At 47.8% G+C, this 21,695-nt stretch overlaps 1 protein-coding gene across 2 annotated transcripts in view; it reads right to left on the reverse strand.

The window, feature by feature from the left end:
- Nucleotides 1-21,695, reverse strand: part of TKTL1 (transketolase like 1) — a 32,277-nt gene continuing 10,582 nt past the window's right edge. For both annotated transcript variants that reach the window (XM_037821478.1, XM_037821479.1), the window contains 7 exons: nucleotides 16,298-16,462; nucleotides 12,656-12,812; nucleotides 10,337-10,467; nucleotides 7,417-7,500; nucleotides 2,487-2,583; nucleotides 2,206-2,325; nucleotides 1-854 (listed from right to left, as the gene is read on the reverse strand). In XM_037821478.1, coding sequence (XP_037677406.1) covers nucleotides 664-854; nucleotides 2,206-2,325; nucleotides 2,487-2,583; nucleotides 7,417-7,500; nucleotides 10,337-10,467; nucleotides 12,656-12,812; nucleotides 16,298-16,462 — 945 coding nt within the window. In that variant the 3' untranslated portion in view covers nucleotides 1-663. The remainder of the gene's footprint in view (nucleotides 855-2,205; nucleotides 2,326-2,486; nucleotides 2,584-7,416; nucleotides 7,501-10,336; nucleotides 10,468-12,655; nucleotides 12,813-16,297; nucleotides 16,463-21,695) is intronic.

A 21,695-nucleotide genomic window follows, 5' to 3' on the forward strand; every position in this document is an offset into this window, starting at 1 on the left:
GTGAATAAGGTGAGTGGTCTGCTTTGGTCACTGAGAAAATGACATGCTTCTGAATTCTCTTTCCAGAGCAGGCAGCGCCTGCAGCACGACACACCCTAAGAGCTCCTGCTGCTGCTCTCCAGCCTCTGAACTGGAGAGGGGAGATGAGGGCAAATGTTGGAGGAGATTCCCAGGCAACGGTGCTCACATGTGCCTCAGGAGGCTGCAGGTAGGCAGCACTGCGTGCGAGGCAGGGCTAGGGACGGTGGTATGTCTGACACGGGTGGAGACTTCCCCACTGGGCTACGGACAGGCACAAGTTAATCCACATTTTCTTTACTTACAAAGGAAATTACACACATTTAAGCAACTCGGTTCCCAACCACGGGGCAGCTGGGTATCTGTGGTCTTATCAGAAAACTTAATATTTGGTCATGGTTTTGTTTGTTCTTCTGCTACCTAAAGTTTTGTAACACGCTTTAATGACTCAAAAATGAGAGTGACCTTTGTATATGTAGTCAGGGTTTAACAGAGGTAGTTAACTTGAACTAGGAATGATAGAAAAGTGTTTACTGGTTTGGCTTTTAAAGAGAAACAGGTACACAGGCAGGGATTTGTAACAACTAGCATGAACATGTGAAGAAAGATGCTGGTGTTGGAAGGCCCGAGCCAACAGAGTGACTTTTAAAGGAACCGGCAGGTTTCATCCACTAAAAGACACTTCACAGTTGCCACGATGTGTCTGGCGCTGATTCCAAACATCTCCAGCAGTTCGCTGGGTCTCCCACTTCGCGGCACCCCTGACACTGCCAGCTGCTGCACGAGGATGTCAGGCTCCATGGAGACTGCTGCACAGACGGCTTCCCCGATGCCACCTGGGGAAGCAAGGGACGTTTGGATCTTTTCTGGAAGGGGCCAGTCAGCCTCAAAGCCCCATGATAAATGGAAACCTCTGAGTTGACCGGTTCTCAGGGAAAAATATTTTTGGCTAGTCATTTACTCATGTAAACAGGCACTCTCTGACTGGCCCAAAGGGCCCTCCTAGTCTGCATGTCTCCAAATCACTTCCGTCTGTGCCCAGAGCGGGCCTGCTCTTGAGCAGGGTTCCAGGGATGTGGGGATCCATGGAGTGCAGATTCTCATAGCTGCCAGGGACCCCAAAATACTCAGAACAAATGAATGGTACAGAAAAGTCACAGCAGCCGGCCTGAGGCTACCACCTTCGGAAGGGGCCGCTCACAGCTTGGCTGGTAAGTTCCCTGAGGTAGAACTTTCCCTGCCGACAAGGAGGCTCCCAAGTGTGCCCAAGCTGTTTGTGCAGACAACGTGGTTTACGGGAACATGTGCTTTCCTTCCTGGGATGTGGGTCCTCACTCAGCAGAGGGTGCCCTGTGACCAGACCCCAATAAAAACCTGGGGTGCTGAGCCCCTAACGGGCTCCCCTGGGCAGAAACGCCCACACAGGACGGCAATTTTTGTTGCTGGAGGAAGGAGCTCGCCCAGTGTGCCCCTCGCGGGAGGGAGGGGACATGGGAAGCCTGCGCGTGGATCTCTCCAGACCCCGCCGTGCCTCTTTCCCTGAGCCGCCCCTGTCAAGTAGCCTTCCGCTGTAACCAACCTCGGCTGTGAGGGTAACTATATGCCAAATCGTCGAGTCCTAGCAAATCGTCAATCATGGGTGTGGTCCTGGGGACCCCTGACATGCCAACGTATGAAGCACCTCGTCTCACGTCTGCCCCACCTCACCATCCGCAGCCCAATCATCACTCAGGCCCGTCTCCCTGGGAGACATTCTCTCTTCAGCATTTGCTGTGCCCTCTGCTTGCCAGGCCCTAGTCCTGCTCTTGTTTTCTCCGTGGCAAACTAGTCATCATTCAAACCTCAAAAGCATCTGTGAAGCTTTTTCTGACCCCTCCCCACCCACAATGCCAGATCAGACACTCCTCTGTGCTGCCACTGAAGCACCCCTGGGGACCGGGCACTGTGCCCTGTGCTGGGGACACAAAAATCAATGTGGGCAAGGTCCCCCCTCCTTAGGGACCCTGTCTAGATGGCAGGGGTGGGGGGGAGTGCAAGTGCAGGCGAGCCCTGAATCAGTGCATTTGCAGAGAGTCGTAATGAAGGTGGTGGCTGGAGGGGATGCCAGCAGAGCACGGATCCATCTCCAGGCCACCAGAACCCTTCAAGGCCAAAGCCCCTTGCCCGAGAATCCCAGGCCCCCTGCACCTTCTTGGTGGTGATCTTCCACAACAAGAAGGCGGCCGCCAGTGGCTTTCGCATTGGAGATGATGGTGGCAGCATCCAGGGGTTTGATGGTAAACAGGTCGATGACACGGACAGGAATATCTGGAGAACGACAAGAACAATGAGAACCAATCATGGAAAGTGGACATAGAATAAAGAATTTGTGGGGATCAAAATCCAAGGATCCATCAGGGTCCCTGAGGCAGTCTAAGCCCCACCTTGCCCCAGCGGGGACGCCCATTGTTCGGAAATAATCGACTGACCTTGTTTAGCGAGATCGTCAGCAGCTGCTAAGGCTTCATGCAGAGTCACTCCAGCTCCGATGACTGTGATTTTGTCATTGACGCTGTGGCGGACAACCTGCGACAGCACCCAAAAGAACAAAATGCTACAGTTACTTTGTACAAAGGGCAGGTCAACGTGGAGGAAATCCTGCTCCATTTCCCCAGCGCTAATCCTTTCACTCCTTAGTCACTCACTAGGCAAAGAAGCTGAACCAGATGCATTTTAAAACAAGGACACGTGCTTTGTGACAGGCCCCATTTCATATCTGTTTTACCAATTCGTCTCCTTCTGCTCTTCATTCACAGCACCAAATGATGGAGTTCTTACATAATACACACACTGAAGGACCCTCTAACCAAGAACTTGAGATTAAAACTGGGATCTAGAGGGCAGAGGGCTGGAAATGGGTTGAACCGTCCACCCGCATGCTGGGGCATGGCCACGCACACCAGCTTGTACCCACTGAGGGGTGGGTGCTGATGACTGGTCTCACGTGTGTGCCAGCCTCTCTGAGCATCTGCCACATGCTCTGACCTCCCTGTGGGGCATGTGTCCTGTGGGTCCATGTTGCCGAGGGGGAAACCGAATCTCAGAGCAAGCTCCCACGAATGCCGGGCAGGGCTGCCACCAGCAACCAGTCTGTCTGATGTCGGCAACCTACTACTCTGAGCGCAAAGGCAGAGCTCCCTGTCTTTTTTCACAATCTTGTTTCCTCCAAAGTCACCCTCTGAAGGCATCCAGAATTATAGCCCTCTCTATAGGCTTCCTGTAGTTCAAGAACCAGTGCTTAAAAAACAAACAAAAACAAACAAACAAAAACACCACCAGAAACAATGAACCGCTGCTGATAGTACAGGTGTTCCGGGTTTCTAAGCCACTCCACCCTCTGAGGTTGACCTAGCCTTCAATCTCTATCTCTATCTCTATCTCATCCCTATCTCTAACCCTAGCCCTTCTGCAAGACCTGGCTCTTTAGTTACCCATGCCATGCATATCATCACATGCATTTTAACTCATGTCCTTTACCATCAGGAAATTTGCTTCTTTTGGTCTGGGCAAATATTTATTTTCCATAAAATATAAGAGAGAGAGACAGAGATACACACACACATGGGGTGGGTGGGTGGGGGGAGCTATGAGGAACCTCTGCAAACCAGGTGACTGTCATCCAGACACCCACCTCCCCCTCCCCACAGCTGGAACCCATGGCCTTGAATTTCAGTGTCGGAGCCCAGGGGACAGGAGAACCTGCAGCTGACACTTGCTACTCAAACCAGCAGTGTTTCCCAGCTGCCGGGTGGCCAGGAGCAGACTGGCTTTATGATGGCCATTTGGAGCCCACATCATCACTCGGAGTTCTGGAGCCCCTGATCACAAGCGCGTGCCTGCCTAGCCCACTCAGTCCAGTCAAATGTCACTGGTGGCTCTGTCCAGAGTGGCCACAGGTAGCGTACCCATTTAGGAAGGACCCTGATGACATGATAAGGCGCCTACAGGATAAGAGCCAGATAGGGAAACTTTTCTCTGCAGTGTGGTCTCAACTATATGAAATATAAATAGATGCTGAGGCAAAAAGGCAGGAGGGACACATGCCAGAAACATCAGTAAGGTTATCTCCAGGTGCTGAATTGGAGTCACCTGTTGGCTTTGTCAACTTCCCTGGCTTCCACCTGGCCGCCTTGGGCAGGCATGGCGCGAGGGGTGGCCAACTCAGCGGTCGGAGGTGCGTTCTTGGGCCCAAATCGGGTCTTGGTGCTAACTGTGGACCATTGAGCAAGGGAGGTACTTAACCCCTCCGCCCCCATCTGCACACCAGGGGTGCGGACAGCCCTGGGCATCTGTGAGGATGCTGAGGTAATGTGAGTGACGTGCAGCTTCTTGGCAAGGGCACTGTTTTAGTTTGCTAATGCTGGAGAATGCAAAACACCAGAGATGGATAGGCTTTTATAAAACGGGGGTTTATTTCACTACGCAGTTACAGTCTTAAGGCCACAAAGCATCCAAGACAACACATCAGCAATCGGGCACCTTCACCGGAGGATGGCCAATGACGTCCAGAAAACCTCTGCTAGCTAGGAAGGCAGCTGGCGTCTGCTCCAAAGCTCCGGCCTCAAAACAGCTTTCTCCCAGGACGTTCCTCTCTAGCAAGCTTGCTCCTCTTCAAAACATCACTCCCAGCTGCACTCTCTTAGTTTCCTCTCTCTGAGTCAGCTCATTTATATAGCTCCACTGATCAAGGCCCACCCCGAATGGGTGGGGCCACGCCTCCATGGGAACATCTCATCGAAATGATCATTACCCACAGCTGAGTGGGGCACATTCCAAGCAAATCTAACCAGCACCAAAAATGTCTGCCCCACACAAGACCACAAAGATAATGGCATTTGGGGGACACAATACACTCAAACTGACACATTCCACCCCCTGGACCCCAAAATGACATCATCTTTCCAAATACAAAATACATTCATTTCATCACAATATCACAAAAACTTAAATAAATTCAGTAACAAAAGTTAAATACAAAACCCCATCAAAATCAATTTAGGCATGGCCATTCCTAAGGCATAATTTTTCTTTAGCTGTGGATCTGTGAACTTAGAACAAATTATGTGCTCCCAATATACAAAGGAGAGACATTCATAGGATAAACATTTCCATTGCCATAAGGAGAAACAGTAAGGAAAACAGGGTTAACAGGACCAAAACAGTTCCTAAAATCTGCAGGACAAACTCCATTAGATTTCAAAGTCTGAGAGTCATTAACAGAACGACGTTGCATCCTTGGGGCTTGAGAGAGCGGGAGCTTAACCCTTCCCAAGGGCCTTTTTGGCAGCTGATTCTTCTCCAAATGCTTGGGTGAGTGCTCCAACACTTCCACACATTGGGGAGACCACCTTCTCGGCTCCACCCTCCTCAAACCTCGGGGCAGCTCCCGGATTCCCTTCCATCTCCGGGGCACACGCTCAACCCCTTCAGAACAGTGTGGTGGCAGCCAGGCTCTCCTCAATTCCCTGGAAATGTGCTCCACCCTCTTTGGGACCTGAGGTGGCAAAACTCTTCCAGAGCATCGAGGCGGAAAGCCCGCCCTCGACCTCCAGGGCAAACTCACCCTTTCCATGCATGTGGGCTGCTCCACTCTCCCAGCCCGAGACCTCCTGACTCCAGACCTCAACCTCCATGGCTCTGTCTTTGAAGAGATTTTTCCTTTAATTTTTTCCTTGTCTGTCTCCTCCAGTCCAGACTGGCAATGGCTCTGTCTATAAAGATCTCGCAAAAATTCTGTTGGCTTTGCATGAAGCATGCAGGGGTCAAAGCCATCAGACAATAGGACTTTCCACAAATCCTTTCTGCTTAACTCCTTTTCCAATCTTGGCTTGTACTGAAATGGTGGCTGGCTTCCACGTTTGGTTACATCCTCATGTTGGGCTGTAGCTTCTGGGATTCCACCCCCTGGAAGCCTGTAATTTTCCAAGCCATCAACTTCTGGTTTCTTTGAACCCAAGAGTTCAGTTCTAAGTTTATCTCTCTCTGCTCGCATTTTATTATAAGCTGCAAGGAGAAGCCAGGATACGTCCTCCACACATAGTCTGGAGATCTCCTCAGCTAAGTATTCCAGGTTGTTGCTTCCAGATTCTTCCTTCCATCTGACACCAGGACTCAATTTTGCCAAATTCTGTGCCACTTTAAAACAAGGATCACCTTTCTTCCAGTTTGCAACAACACATTCATCATTTCTGCTCAAGTCCTCATCAGAAGTATCTTTAGAGTCCATATTTCCACAAACAGTCTCTTTAAAGCAGTTTTGGCCTTTTCTATCAAGCTCCTCACAACTCTTCCAGAAACTCCCCCTTATCCATTTAAAAAGCCATTCCAACATGTTTGGTATTTGCAAACTCAGCAGCAAAAGCACCCCACTTCTCTGGTACCAAAATCTGTTCTAGTTTGCTAATGCTGGAGAATGCAAAACACCAGAGATGGATAGGCTTTTATAAAACGGGGGTTTATTTCACTACACAGTTACAGTCTTAAGGCCACAAAGCATCCAAGACAACACATCAGCAATCGGGCACCTTCACCGGAGGATGGCCAATGACGTCCAGAAAACCTCTGCTAGCTAGGAAGGCAGCTGGCGTCTGCTCCAAAGCTCCGGCCTCAAAACAGCTTTCTCCCAGGACGTTCCTCTCTAGCAAGCTTGCTCCTCTTCAAAACATCACTCCCAGCTGCACTCTCTTAGTTTCCTCTCTCTGAGTCAGCTCATTTATATAGCTCCACTGATCAAGGCCCACCCCGAATGGGTGGGGCCACGCCTCCATGGGAACATCTCATCGAAATGATCATTACCCACAGCTGAGTGGGGCACATTCCAAGCAAATCTAACCAGCACCAAAAATGTCTGCCCCACACAAGACCACAAAGATAATGGCATTTGGGGGACACAATACACTCAAACCAGCACAGGCACAGTGCCCGGCTCAGCCAGCACCCCACATCCCAAGTGCAACCCCCCCACTTGGCCACAGAATTTCCAGCGTGCCCTTTTCCTCCTGGCCTGACATTGGTAAAATCTGTCACCTAACGGCTCCGTTATCCATTTGAAATGGTTTCTATTGTTTTGTGTAGCTTGAGGCTGTGATAGTTTATAGTCAAGTAACTTGAGGGCCCTCAAGTTGATATTACTTAATCTTTAGAAGTTCAACAAAGAGTGACTCTATTTGGAAAAGGGAAAAAGTTCAGTTCAAGCTGAACAAGGCAGAATGTTCCTTCTAAGGAAAAAGAGGCAAAGGCCACCACTAACTCTTTTTTGAAACTAGGGCAACGCAAAGGTGAGGCCGAGTGTGAGGAGGTTTAGAACAGAGTTCTCTTCCCATGAAACAAGAGGAAATCTTGGAGAACGTGAGCTCTTACCTTGGCCTGTCCAATCTCAAAGCTCTCATACTGGGTATAAATCACTGGAGTTTCTGGGCGGCTGGTCCGAATGAAGCACATTCCCTGGGGCACACACGGAAACCAGAGTTACGGTTAAGAAAATCAAACTATTAATTTTCAACTACTAAACCTTAACCAAATGGGGGGGGGGGGCGCTGACCAGTTCTTTTTACTAAAAATGAAGCCATGTGGGACGGAGGGATGAGCTTCTACAACCGGTGGCAGACACAATCAGGCCCTCACTGAGCCAAGAGCTTCTCCAAGCCAGGCACCCGACTGAGCAGGACCCCGGCGAAGCCCCTCGCCGACAGCCTTTAGTGCCGTTGTGTTTATCAACCAAGGAAAGATTTCCCTAATTCACCCTCCCCAAGGTATAAACTCAGGGCAGAAGCACTGACTTATGTTTACTGTAAAGCCTATAATCCCGAATATAAAATGACTCCCCGTTTCTCCAAGGAGAGGATCTGGTCTCTCTTCTGTTCCACTGATTTATTTGTCTACCTTTAGGGCAGCACCAGTGTCTGAGTCACTGTAGCTTTGTACTATTTCCTGACACCAGAAGCATGAGTGAGTCCTCCAGCTCAGTTGTTCTTTAGGACTGTTTTCGGGCTGCATTTCAACATACATTTTAGAATCAGCTTGTCAATTTTTACCACAAATCCCACTAGGGATTTGATCAGGATGGGGCAGAATGCACGAATCATAGAATTGACATCAGTATCTTCTGTCCTTCTGTGAACTAGTTTTTGACTCACCTTTACTTCTAAGCTGCCGAAAAGATGGCTCTTTTGAATCTATGGAGGATGTCACTGGAAATATTATCCCCAACTCTATAAGCCTATTCCCAAACTCATTAGAGTCAGTGTTCTAGAATTTTCCTGTAGGTACATATCTGTGATGCCCACAATGTAGCTGTTTATCTTCCTGCATGTTTTATAACATCCCTTTACAATTATAAAGTCCAATATATAGAAGAGTGCGTGTAAATGATATGCACATTTTAACAAATAACTGTCCAGTGGATGCTCACCCACGAAATCACCTCCAGGTCCAGAAACAGAACTCCACTGACACCCTAGAAGTCCCCCAGGTGTCTCTCACCAATCTCAACCCCTTCCCCCCTCCCCGAGTTAGCCAGCACCCTGAGTTTTATAGGGACAGAGATGGAATCAGAGCAGATAGCTTGTTTTGTGTCTGGCTCCTTTCCCTCAGCAGCAGCCCTGGAGATCCAGCCAGGTTGTTGTGCTCTACTCCACTCCTGGCAGATCAGCAGTTTGTCTCTTTTATGGCCGAGTGGCCTTCCACAGTAGGATTGCACCATACCACATTTAACCCTTCGCCTGCTGAAGGACATTTGGATTGCTTCCAGTTTGGGAAATAGGAATGTCTCTGGCGCACACCTGCATATGCACGTGGTCAAAGTGCCCCGTCACTGAACGATGACTAGTTCGGCAGACCTAAGCCACATTCCCCATAAATTCCAAACAAAGGAACCAAAGGAGCTGGTCAGCCCTTTAGATTCCTTCCAGAAAGCCATATTCCTGCCAACTGTAAATTATTTTATATAGCTTCTCAAAACATGGCTCTTCAGTTTGCTTTAAAGATCCAATAACAAACTCTTCTAGGCTGTTGTTGGGAGTAGAGACTGGTAAAGCCTTTGGGGAAGCAACTACGAGCATCTACTGGCATTTAAAGCACCTATACCTTCAGTCCAGAAACCCCACCTCTAGGAATCAGGGCATGGACACAAGTGTGTGCAAAGACATTCCTTGCACTGCTGCCATCAGCAGAATGTTCACCCTAAGTGTCCATCAGTAGCAAAGTGGTTAAATTGGTGCTCGTACATCCGTACAATGAAATACCGTGAGGTCTGTAAAACTGAATGAGGTTGCTCTATATTTGCACAGGTATGAAAACAGCGCTACAATGTAGGGAGTAAGAAGGCAAGCACAGGACTACATGTACAGTGTGAATCTATCTATATAAAAGAATCGAAGGAGCACACATGTGCACGCATTGTAAAGGCTCAGAAAGGGAACTGGCATGATACACCCCAAATGTACAGTGGTTGCCTGTGGTGGTGAGGGGAGCCTGGTGATCATGAGGGACTGGCTAGCTCTTCCTGCACCCCAGTTGCCTTCTAGTTGGAGAAGCTGGAAGGGAAAGACCATGTCCCCCAGCTCCTTTGTGGTAGGCTCTGGACGGGCAAGGGATTCTATTCTCCTGATGCACTTGCGTGAGGTTTCAGAAGGAGGAAGTGAAGCGGAAGTCAGCCTCTAGCCCTTCCGCGTGGTTTCTGAGGGTAAGGCAGGGCCGGGGAGCACGGGGTTTGTCTGCGGTCACGTCCCGCTGCCTACTCGCCAGCTGTCTGGATGCCAAGAGACAGCGGCAGGGGCTTCCTTCTCCCGGGTGGCAGCCACAGGGGCGAGTCTTAACTACAGCAGGCTCCCCAAGACCTCACAGGGAGACGCTCAGCTGGCGAGTCTACCCTTCATAGTTCTGGGGGTCATTTCTGGACCCAGCCTGAAGCCCACTCCTGCAGCCCTCCCCGTGACTTCATAATCACCCTCCATGAAATCCGCCTCCTGTTTAAAAAACCTACGTGCTCTCTGTTCTGGCACTGAGTCATGAGTGACACAGACCCTGAGGCTTTGCTCAGGCTCCTTCTCTAGCGTTTGAAGCTTTTACAAGGAGAATGTATTCATGTATTCCATCCACACCAACATTTCCTGTCATGATCATATTTTTAAAAGGAATCTTATGGCCAAATTTTCTCCCATGAAATCCACTACTTTTGTGCTGAGAGAAAGTAATGGGAAAGCATCCAATAATAAGTACAAAACGAGTTACCAAGCCCAGAAGTGTTTTCTGTCTTGAACCAACATTCCCTTAAACGTACCTTGGTATTGGCGGCCAGATAAACTGCATGCTCCGTCGAGACAGCATCACTCGGATAGAAAACAGTGCAATTGGGGATGGTTCGGAACATGGCTAGATCCTCCAGGGCCATCTGGGAGGGGCCGTCCTCGCCTGCGAGAACCAAATGCAAGGTGAGCTTGCCCTCTGCCCACCCTATCTATAAATGCCACTCCTTTTGCCACAAGGGGCCCAAAACTGTCGCAGAGAAGTAAAACCAGCTGCGATGATGATGGCAACATCATTCTAATAAAATCGTCAGGGGTAACGAGCTCTCTAGGGTCTGTTTCATTTGCCGTCCCCCTGTAATACCCCAGATTCCATCTCTGTCCAACTCTAGTCATCCTTTTTAAAATCCCCTATTGTTGGCCTTCTGCCACGGAAATGACTTGCTTTGGGCTTGCAACTGACCTTTCCGGTCTTTTCCTGGCCCTGGCCACCACTGTCTCTCGGTTACTTGCAGTGTTCTCTCCCTCAGTGCTGTGACCCAAGTCAGTACCACCAGCTCTCCGAGCCTGCCCTTTTCTCCATCTGGAGGGGCCCCTTAGGCTTTCTCCTTCCTTCTCTGTTTTTCTCCATCAAGAGACCTTCTTTCCCCCCCAGGTTATGTGGTTTTAGTCATTTCTCAAGACCTTCAACGTAGCTGAGCACAACATACCTCTGAGGTGCCCTTGCGCCTGGCCCCACCTTCTACCCTCAGAACCCTGGCTCCTCCCTGGGGTGGACCCCAAGCTACTGCTCCCCATAGTGGGCCTCATTTACCCCAGATCCAGCAGTAGGCCAGGACTCTTGGCCCCTCTCCCAGACCCTCTTCCTGGCTGTGCCCCCAAGTTCTGGTCTTGCCCTTCCTCTGCTCTCTCTCTGGCCATGCCAGGACCCCCGGCTCCAGACATCTGGTCCAGGCCTCACTTCCTCAAGAGGCTGTTCGTCTCGTCGAATCCTTCAGGCCAATTTGAAGTGGATGACTCCCAAAAGTCCACTTCCAGCTCTCGCCTCTTCCCCTGCATGCTCACTGCCAACGCCTCTCTCTACCCTCAGAACAGGCCTGCCAGGCCACCCAGCTTTCGGATGGCCTCATCTCTGCCACTCACAAACACAGCTCCCTGGTGTTTCCCAGGCCAGGAGCAGCTGGAGAGCTGTCCTTTGCTTTTCACGCAATTCCAGATGCTCCAGTCCTTCAGCAATTTGGACTTTCTTTGGACACTCTCAGATTCATTATTTTTGATCCAACTGGTAACTCACACCTTATTTTAATCCTCTGTCCTCCCTGTTTCCTGTTGCTTTCTTCTAACCCATCCTGCCCGGCTAATGTTCCCAAACCCGTGCTTTCATCAGCATTATTCTCCTGCATCATGCCCCCCCCACCCACCCCAGTCCTTATCACATCTCTTTGTGCCTGCAGTTTATCCCAACAGGAGTGTCCTCGCTGCTCTGAACCCCTCAAGGCCTGTTCCCGTTTCAGAAAAGTGACCGGGCTGCCCAAGGTCCCGCAGCGAGAAGGGACCTGTCCTCAGAGGAATTCGTTCCCTCCCCCAGCCCCAACCTCACCCCCTTCCAGCTTGCCCCATCACAGTGAATGATGCCTCTGCCTACCCAGTTGCTGGACTTGGGAGCAGGGGCCCTCCCAGCCTGCTTCAAGTCCAACCCCTCAGCAGATCCGATCCTCCTAGCCTGCCCTTCCCTCCCCTCTTTCCATGCCCTTGACACTCACCACCTCCCCAAGCCACCCGTCTTCTTTCCTGCTGCCTTGCTGGCCTGCCTCTGTCTCACACCCACCCTGATTCACCCTGGGGGGCTTTCAAAACCACTGCCCTCAGGATGAGCACTGAATGTCTAGGCGGGGATGTGCCTGGCCCCCCAGCCTCCCCTCCTGCCCCTCTCCCCAAAGCCTCCACGCTCCCCAAGCCACCCGCAGCTTCTCCGAGGCCTTTGGCTAAGTCAGAGTTGAAGGGGCAAGTGCTCCCTCCCAGGCAGCCTGTGACCCCAGGGAGGGCAGCAAACCATTCTGGGACTCTTGACAGCCCAGTGAATGCCCACCTGCTTGACACACAACGGGCACTGCAGAAAGACAACGGTTTCCCAGGGACTGAACGAATGGAAACTCTGCTGTAACCCCAAGGGGGCCACTGCCAAGGTCACCTGGAGTGTTGGGAACTTGTCAAACATGATAGGGAGGTGGTTTTTTCGTTTTGTTTTGTTTTTAAAGAAGTCATGGCTAAGCCAACTCTATAGAACCAAATCTCAATAAGCTTTCTTTGTAAAGGAAAAATGCTGCCAAGCTGAGGGAAGCCAGAGCTCATACCGACGGACACGCCACAGTGGGAGCCGACAAAGTTGATGTTGGCTTCAGAGGCGGCGCACATCCGGATCTGGTCGAACGCCCGGGTCAGAAAGGCAGCAAAGCTACTCACAAAAGCAATGGTGCGGCCATGGGAGGCGCAGCCCAGGGCCACACTCACCTGCAACACAAGGAAAGTGGTTGAGAACCTCTTAACCCCACAGCTGCCTTGCCCTGTCTCCCCCGCATGGTTTTCCTTACCCACTTTGGATTCCAGGGCCCCCCATAATAACCCTGCTTTGTAAACCCCACTCTCCAGGCACTCACCTGGTAAAATCCCAAACCTGGCACATACCCACCTGGCTGTCTCCTCTCTGCCCTCCCTGGAGGGGCTGAGCACTGCCAGAAAATAAATTCAGAACTGGGCTGGCTGGTGGGTCTTTGTTCAAATTTGCACCTGGGATGTTTCAGAGGCACTCAGCACTGCTCTGCTCCCTTGGTGTGTGTCTCGCGTCTGCTTCCCTGTCGTCCTCCTCTCTCCTCAATCCTGCCACACCCCTTCCTCCCCTAGCTCCCTGGCCTTGTACTTCCCCGGGAAGAGAGAAGGAAACAGATGGGGAGCCTCTCCAATCTGCCCACTTGCTGGACCCCTCCTCCCTGCACCGTGAGAAGACATGGAGTGGCCTGCCACCCACGAAGGCCCACTCTTCCGCTTGTGATCCCGGAGCCTGCCCCTTCCTTGCTTTCTCAAGGGCTTCTTTGATCATGCACCAATCCCCTCCTTTCCTATATTGAATCCACTTCTTCCTTTCTCCTAGATCTTCCTCTTGCCATTCAAATATGTTCTCGTACCTTCCATCTTAACTCTCCCTCCCACCACGGCCTTGGCCTCCTCCCTCCTGAGATCATTCCCTTGGTAGAAAACTTCTTGAGAGAGTTGTCTAGAGTCGTCACCACTTTCTTGGCTTCCATTCTCTCCCAGCTTCCTTCATCTGACTTCCATCCCCACCAGTGACCTCTTGGTTGCCAAATCCAAGAGGTCGACTGACCTCCGTTTGCATCATATTGGCATTTGGCATAGCCAGTCATCCCCTTTTCTCAAGGTGTTTCTTGTGCTAGGCCCCCATGACCCAGCGACCGGAGTCACCCTCCCCCTCCACAGGCTTCCCATGCCCTTGGCTGGCCCGAGCTCCTTTCCCTGCTGTGCTCTGGCTCAGTCCCCACAGCCTTTCTCCTCTGCCTACTCTCCCTGGGAAATCATGGCCAGTCCAGCAGCTTTCATGTGCCCAGGATTATGTAATGACCCCTGCTTTTCTATCACCCTTCCCAACTTCCCCCTGGAACTCCAAACTCACAGACCCCAGCTGGCTTCAACCAGGATGTGCAGGACTCTGAAGGAAACAAAGACTTTCCAAGGGGCACGTGGGCAGGGCCGGTGTCAGGGACTCACGACAAGCTCACAGACTCCCCTGGCCTCTATGTCCCCTTCTGGATAGCAAATCCCTCTGCCAGCCAGGGGGCTTCCAAGTCTTTTCTTTCATTAAAAGTGAAAGAGAATGCTTCACAGATAATTTGTGCAAACAATTTTTCATGAAAGATCCCAATGTGAATTTGGGCTTCTAACTAGGAAGGAATTCAAAGAATTGAGCGACAGTCCTACAACAAAACTCCTTCCATTCCCATCTATGAATGTAGGTTTCTAAGCACTGCCATCATTAAAATGAAAAAGGAATCAAATTTATTCCAAATCTTGCCTCCTTCAAACCATAAGTAATATTTATCCATTGATACCCAAACTCGTAACAATACCTTGATCCAGAAGGGAGAAGCTGTAACGCCCAGGGGCTTATGAACAGAGGAGATTTAAAAGATGGTCAATTTACATGCATGCTAAATAAAAAAACAAAAACAAAAACAAAAAATTTACATGCATGCTTTTGTTGCAGAGAGGAGCAATGGCATGATCAATAAAATGCTTTCATGAGTAAAAATATATTGAGGAAATGGAGAAACAGAATGGAAATGAGAATTCAAATAGAAAAAGTGGTTTACTTTCTCACTGTTAAAGAAGACTGGCTTCATGTACTATTTAACTGGATGATTTGACCATTAATTTAAAAGGCCTCAATTTTCACTATGCTAGAAATTACATCCTCTGCAACTCTAAATTGGTAATGAAAGGATTTCAATGCTAACTTGAAACTAGGGCAAAAGGGTATGTTATTTAGGTAAACGCTTTTAGAGGTTCTGAGAGCAAATACATTTAGAGACAACCCCCCTGCCCACCCACCTACCTAACAAGTACCCCCGAGACCCCCGGCCCAAGAAGAATTCCTGATTGCCCCCCCATCCCCCCTCCTCTCCCAGCCTTGTCTGCCTCCCTGAACAACACCTAGTTTCCTCCTTGATTCTCCCCCGTACATCTACTCCTTGAACAAGTCCTGCTGACACTCCTGCCAGAACAGCTCCCAAATGCAGCTACAGCTACTGCCCGGCTCCAGGCCATCACCCTCTGTGGCCTAAAGAGCCTCACACTCAGTCTCTCCACCCTGCCACCCTGCTGCCCACAACAAGCTCCGCTCCACACCACAGGGTCTTCTGAAACACGCCATGTTGCTTTCCTGCTTCAAGCCCTCCACTGGTTGCTTAGTAAGACCCCGGGTGATTTGGCCCCCGGTGACCTCTCTGACCTGATCTCCTTCCCTTTCCTGCTGTGCTCACGATGCTTCTGTCATTCTGGCTTCCCTTCCGCTCCTGAAACAGTCCATGCTTGGGCCTGCCTCAGAGCTGGCTGTGCTGTCTGCTGGGAATGCTGTCCCCCGGATCTGGGCATGGCAGACGCCCTGTCATTTAGGTGTCAGCTTATGTGTCACCTCTTCTGAGAGGCTGTCCCTGACTGCCCGATCTCAAAGAGCACCCCTGGTCCTGCTCTCATCACTTCCACCTGTTGTCAGCATAGCCCTCAAATACCACCTGCTATTCATTCCCTTATTTACTAGTTTTCTTCTAGAGAACAGGGGCCTCATTTGTTTCAAGCACACCAGTAGGCACGTAGTATCTGATCGCTGACTGAGTGAATCAGTGAGTTGAGGAGCAAGCTTCTGGACAGGCAGGTCAAATCAAGAAATCAAGGGTTGCAGCTTTTCCATTCAAAATGAAAATAGCTTCACAAGACCCCCAGAAAGACATAGGGATGCTTAAATTCCAACACCTACAGGGGCAGGTCCGCCCCATAAACAGACGAGTGGGCCAGCAGAGTACAGGACTGCAACCAGCTGGCTGTGAACTCCCCCTCTAATGGGGGCCTCTGCTCGGCTCCAGCCAGAGTGGAGAGAGAAAACAGTCCCTTGTGGCTCTCTCAATGGGTCTGCTTCTGGGTGGTGGGAGGACTGCCTAGCTGTAGGCTGGGCCGTGCAGAAAGGGTGACGCCACCTAGAGTCCCCCAGCTACTAAAAGGCCGCCAAGGGCCTGGGGCTGCTTCGTGCCCTCCTAGCGGTCCTGGGATCCAGTCCCCAGACTCTATCCCAGCTACGCTCCACCTGTTTCCCTGGAGACTTTTTCTCCAATTCCTTTGCATCACAGAAATGGGAAGAAAAATGGGACTGCTCAGCAGACCTGCCACGGCCCAGTGAGACGACCCGAGAGAGACTTCCACGGGACACTCACCATGTTTTGCTCAGCAATGAAACACTCGACGAAGCGCTCGGGGTGTTCCTTCTTGAAGAGCTCAGAGAAGGTGGAGTTCTTGGTGTCACTGTCCAGGACAATGACTCTTTCGTTCGCATGGCCCAGCTTAGCCAGAGCCACACCATACGCTTTCCGAGTAGCCACCTAGAAGGAACAAAGAGTCAAGCTGTCAAGTTTCTCCCAATGGATTTAGCAGAATGGTACATTTTTGGAGAATGACAAATTTTGTCTCTATCGATAAGAAGAGAGAGCAATTTTGTAAATCACCAATAATCTCCTTTAGGGTCGTAAAAACGGATGGCAAGCTGATCTTAAATCCGTAATCGACTCATTTGGATGTCATTTTCTCAAAAACATGTCCCACATATGGCTGGTATTTCACAGCCATCCCCTGCCCCCTCTTCCTAAGCAGGAAAATGCTCCCCAACTCACTGGATGATTTCAGATCTTAATGGTCTTTATTGCATCTTTAAAATTATTTTGGTATATTAATTGGTCTACTTCTATGGCAGAATATAAAATAACTGACATATGACATTTTATTTGAAACACAGGTCTCAACCAAATTATTCCCTCTGCTCCATGTATACAGTGCATTAAAAAATTTATCTTCCAAAACGCAAAAGCCTCTATGACTTTTTAGTTACAAAACTGATAATACATGTGGCCAAAAAATGCAAATACAGGAAAAACGTAAACACCGAAGTAAAATTCTTTCCTAGCAGTGGCTCTACTTCATTTTTCAATAGAACAATGGTTCTCAAAGTGGGGTCCCTGGACCAGCAACATGAGCATCCCTTGGGCATTGCTGGAAATGCAGATTCTCAGGCCCCACTCAGGGGGGTGGCAATCTGTGTTTTCACAAACACTCCAGACGATGGATGCCAGTGCAAGTGTGAGAATCCATCATAGAGGAAGCACAACTTATTTATTTATTTAGGCCCCTAAGGATTGTTTTCTAGTTACTCAAAGTCATAATCCAGGCTGTGATGAACGTCCTTCTACCTAAACACACCTTGCCCAACTGTCTCCAAGGGATAACTTCCCGGCTCTGGGACTCGGGTCAAAGGGAAGGTGCACGCATACGCAGCCAAGCGTCCTTCTAGGCCCCTTCTCCAGAAACTCGTCAATGACGGGTTGCGCCAATCTCTTTAATCTTTGCAAATACGAAAATAATATCTCACTGTTGCTTCGACTGGCATTTATTAGAATACCAAAGAGGCAAACATTTCTTCACAGTTCCTGTTTGTTTATTCTTTTGTGAACTGCCTGGCTCATGTCCTAAGCCTATTTTCCTATCGAGGTATTTATTTTTCTATTGGCATTTGGTGGATTACGAAAAAGGCAAATATCTCCTTGTGGTTCTTATTTTGTCTTTTGTGAACTGCCTGTTCATGTCCTAAGCCTATTTTCCGATCAAGGTATTTATTTTTCTTATTGATTTGTAAGAACTATTGTGTTTCACAAACAATAATCTGTTGTTACACACCTTGTATTTTTCCTGGTTGGGCATTTGTTTCTAACCTATGGATTCTCTTTAGCCTTACAGAAGTTTTACATTTTTATGTACACATATCAATCAGCTAGAAGCCTTCAGGGTTTCTAGCTTTTATGCCCTACTGCGAATAACCTTCCTCACTCAAAGACTGTAACAGTATTCATCCATATTCCATCTTGGTATTTGTATGGTTTTATTTTCCACATTTAAATCTCCGTTCTATCTTTGCTTTGGTCTGTGGAATAAGATAGATTCAAGTTTTTTTTTAAATAGACATAGCTAGCTAGCTCGAAACCATTGAAAAATTCATCTTTTGCTCCTTAATTGAATGCCCACTTTGTCCTATATGAAGCGTCCATTTATGCTTGGGACTCTTTGTGAACTCTAAATAAAGTTCTGCCAGCCAGCTTCCCTGTCCCTAACCTGGCCCCCACAGCTCTGGAGTGTGGCGGCACCTGGCAGAGCAGGTCCCACACTGGGTGCATGCTTCTGGTTCTTCTAGCTTGTGTTTTCTTCCAAATGAACGCCAGAACCAGAACACCAAGAATAAAGAATCCCAATGGGATACTGTTTGAGAGTGGGGCAGAACTGACATCTTTACCCTACTGAGTTTTCCTATTAAAAAACAAGGTCTGACCTGAAACTCAGAGCTAGAGCTCGGCAGATATGAATGTCAGTATTAGTGCATACAACCACTGTCAAAAAAAAAAAAAAAAAAAAAAAGCTGAAAAAGAGCCCAGACTTCAATTAGTGATATGAATGAAGCAGGTCTGGTTAAGACCAGGGCAAGCCAGGCCAAAGGATAAAGGTTGAAACTGATTGTGTTTTAAAACTTCAACTTTCATATGAGACCAAGGGAATAGATATCTATTTGGTACAGGATCTAAATTTTCTAAACAGTACAACTCTACAGTCGATTTGTTCAAACACCACAATTGCATGGAACTTTGAATAGGAAGTGAGATACGGTAGGTTAGTATAGGCTGGAGTGAAATAGTGACACATCCTAGAGTAATTTGGGCAGATAATAAAAAATATATTTACAGCCTCCCCCTCCCCAGCCCCGAGGATCTGGGGGAAGGTGCGGATGTGTTGGACATCCTCACCTGGACTGGTGTTGATGTTGTCACAAACATTGGGACTGGCGGTTTGATGTGCTGAGCCCTCGAGCATGGGACTTGCCCTTATGAAGCTCATTACCACAAAGGAGAGTCTAAAGTTGTATGTAATGGTGCCTAAGAGTCTCCCCCTGAGTACCTCTTTGTTGCTCAGATGTGGCCCTCTCTCTCTCTAACTGAGCCATCTCGACAGGTGAACTCGCTGCCCTCCCCCCTACGTGGGACCCGACTCCCAGGGGTGTAAATCTCCCTGGCAACGCAGAGTATGACTCCCGGGGATGAATGTGGACCCAGCATCGTGGGACTGAGAGTATCTTCTTGACCAAAAGGGGGATGCAAAATGAGACGAAATAGTTTCAGTGGCTGAGAGATTCCGAATGGAGTCGAGAGGTCACTCTGGTGGACATTCTTATGCACTATATAGATAACACCTCTTAGGCTTTAATGTATTGGAATAGCTAGAAGTAAATACCTGAAACTACCAAACTCCAACCCAGCAGTCTGGACTCCTGAAGACAATTATATAATAATGTAGATTACAAGGGGTGACAGTGTGATTGTGAAGACCTTGTGGATCACACCCCCTTTAGCTAGTGTATGGATGAGTGGAGGAATGGGGACAAAAGCTAAAGGACAAACGGGGTGGGATGGGGGGATGATTTGGGTGTTCTTTTTTCACTTTTATTTTTTATTCTTGTTCTGGTTCTTTCTGATGTAAGGAAAATGTTCAGAGATAGATTGTGGTGATGAACGCATAACTATGTTATCATACTGTGGACAGTGGATTGTATATCATGGATGATTGTATGGTGTGTGAATGTATTTCAATAAAACTGAATTTAAAAAAAAAAAAAAAAAAAACAAGGTCTGGCAGACAGAGGTGCCGGTAGCAGGTTATTGTGAGAATAATTAACAGTACTGAACAGTGTGTGAATGTGGTGGAAAGGGGAAGTTTAGAGTCATGTGTATCACCAGAAGGACAGCTAGAGGTGACAACATGGGGGTGTATAACACAGTGAATCTTGTGGTGGACAATGACTGTGATTAACTGTACAAATATAAAAAAAACTTTCATAAACTAGAACAAATATACGACGCTATTACAAAGTGTTAACAATAGAGGAGTATTTGGGGGGAAATGTGCCTATTGCAAACTATGGACTATAATAAACAGTAATACCTTAATATTCTTTCATCAACAGTAACAAATGTACCACACTGACACTAGGGATCAACAATGGGGGGAGGGGATTAAGGGTATGGGATGTTTTGGGTTTTCTTTTATATTTTTATTTTATTATTATTTTTGCAGTAATGAAAAGTTCTAAAAATGATTGTGGTGATGAATGCACAATTATGTCATGATACTGGGAGCCACCGATGGTATACTGTGGATGGATTGTATGGTGTGTGAATATATCTCAATAAAATTGCATTAAAATATTATTTTAAAAATACATATATATAAACAAGGTTTGGCAGTTCCTCAAAAGGTTAAATGGAGTTATTGTATGACCAGTAATTCCACTCCTAAGTACATACCCAAGAGTACTGAACACATGTCCACATCAAAACTTGTACATGAATGTTCATGGCAGCATTATTCCTAAGAGCCAAAGAGTGGAAACCACTCAAATGTCCATTAAGAGATGAACAGATAAATAAAATGTGGCCTCAACACCCAGTGGAATACTATTCAGCTGCAAAGAGAAATGACATTCTGATACATGGAACAAAATGGATGAACCTTGAAGACATTAAATACTAAGTAAAAGAGAGTCACAAAAAGACAAATGTCATGATTCCATTTATATGAATTGTCCAGATTAGGCCAATCCATAGAGAGAGGCAAAAAGTAGATTAGTGGAAGCCTAAAGCTGGGGGAAATGGAGGAACTAGAGGGGACTGCTACAGGGTATGGGGTTTCTTTCTGGGCTGATGAAAATGTGGCAAGATTGAGGTGATGGTCACACAACTCTGAATTTATACTAAAAGCCACTGAACTGTACAGTTTAAGGGGGTGAATTATACGGTATGGGAATTATAGCTCAATAAAGCGGTTATAAACATGGCTGCCTCTTCACTTAGGCCTTCGGTCATTCATCCAAGCACTTAAAAAATATCTTTTCTTAGTATATACATTTGGATTTCACTACTTAAATGTCTATAATAGAAAACTAATCCATGGTACAAAAAGTCAAAACAGTGTTTGAGGAACTTGGGGCAGGGATTAGCTTGAATGGGAGTGAGGGGATGGAATTTTCTGTAGAGATGTTGATTTAAACATCTTACATAGGTCATATACATTTGTTCAAACATGTTAAGTGATACATTTAAATTTGTGTATTTAACTAAACAGTAGTACACTTAATTTTGTGTACTCTATAAAAGAAAAATAAGAATAAAACAAGCAAATACTTTAACTAAAAAAAAATCTTTTCTTAAAAGATATTTTTAAAATGGGCAATACATGTAGACGGTACAAAATTCAAAAGTTATAAATAAAAGGATATAGAGTGAGGAGAGTCTTCCTTCTGCTCCCGCCCTGCTCCCCAGAGGCAAATGGCAACTGGCTTTATAAGCATCTTAACATAGATCTTATGTATTTAAGCTTATTTTTCGTTACTGCCTTTAATTTTTATTGCTATTAGAAAAGGGATACTTTGCTCGCCACTATGTCTAATGAGTTATTGTTAATATAAGAAAGGAATGACGCTTTATATACTAGCTTTGCTCTAAGCTATCTTACTGGACGCTTGTT

Source organism: Choloepus didactylus, chromosome X (genome assembly GCF_015220235.1).
Source record: "Choloepus didactylus isolate mChoDid1 chromosome X, mChoDid1.pri, whole genome shotgun sequence".
Lineage (NCBI taxonomy): Eukaryota > Metazoa > Chordata > Mammalia > Pilosa > Megalonychidae > Choloepus > Choloepus didactylus.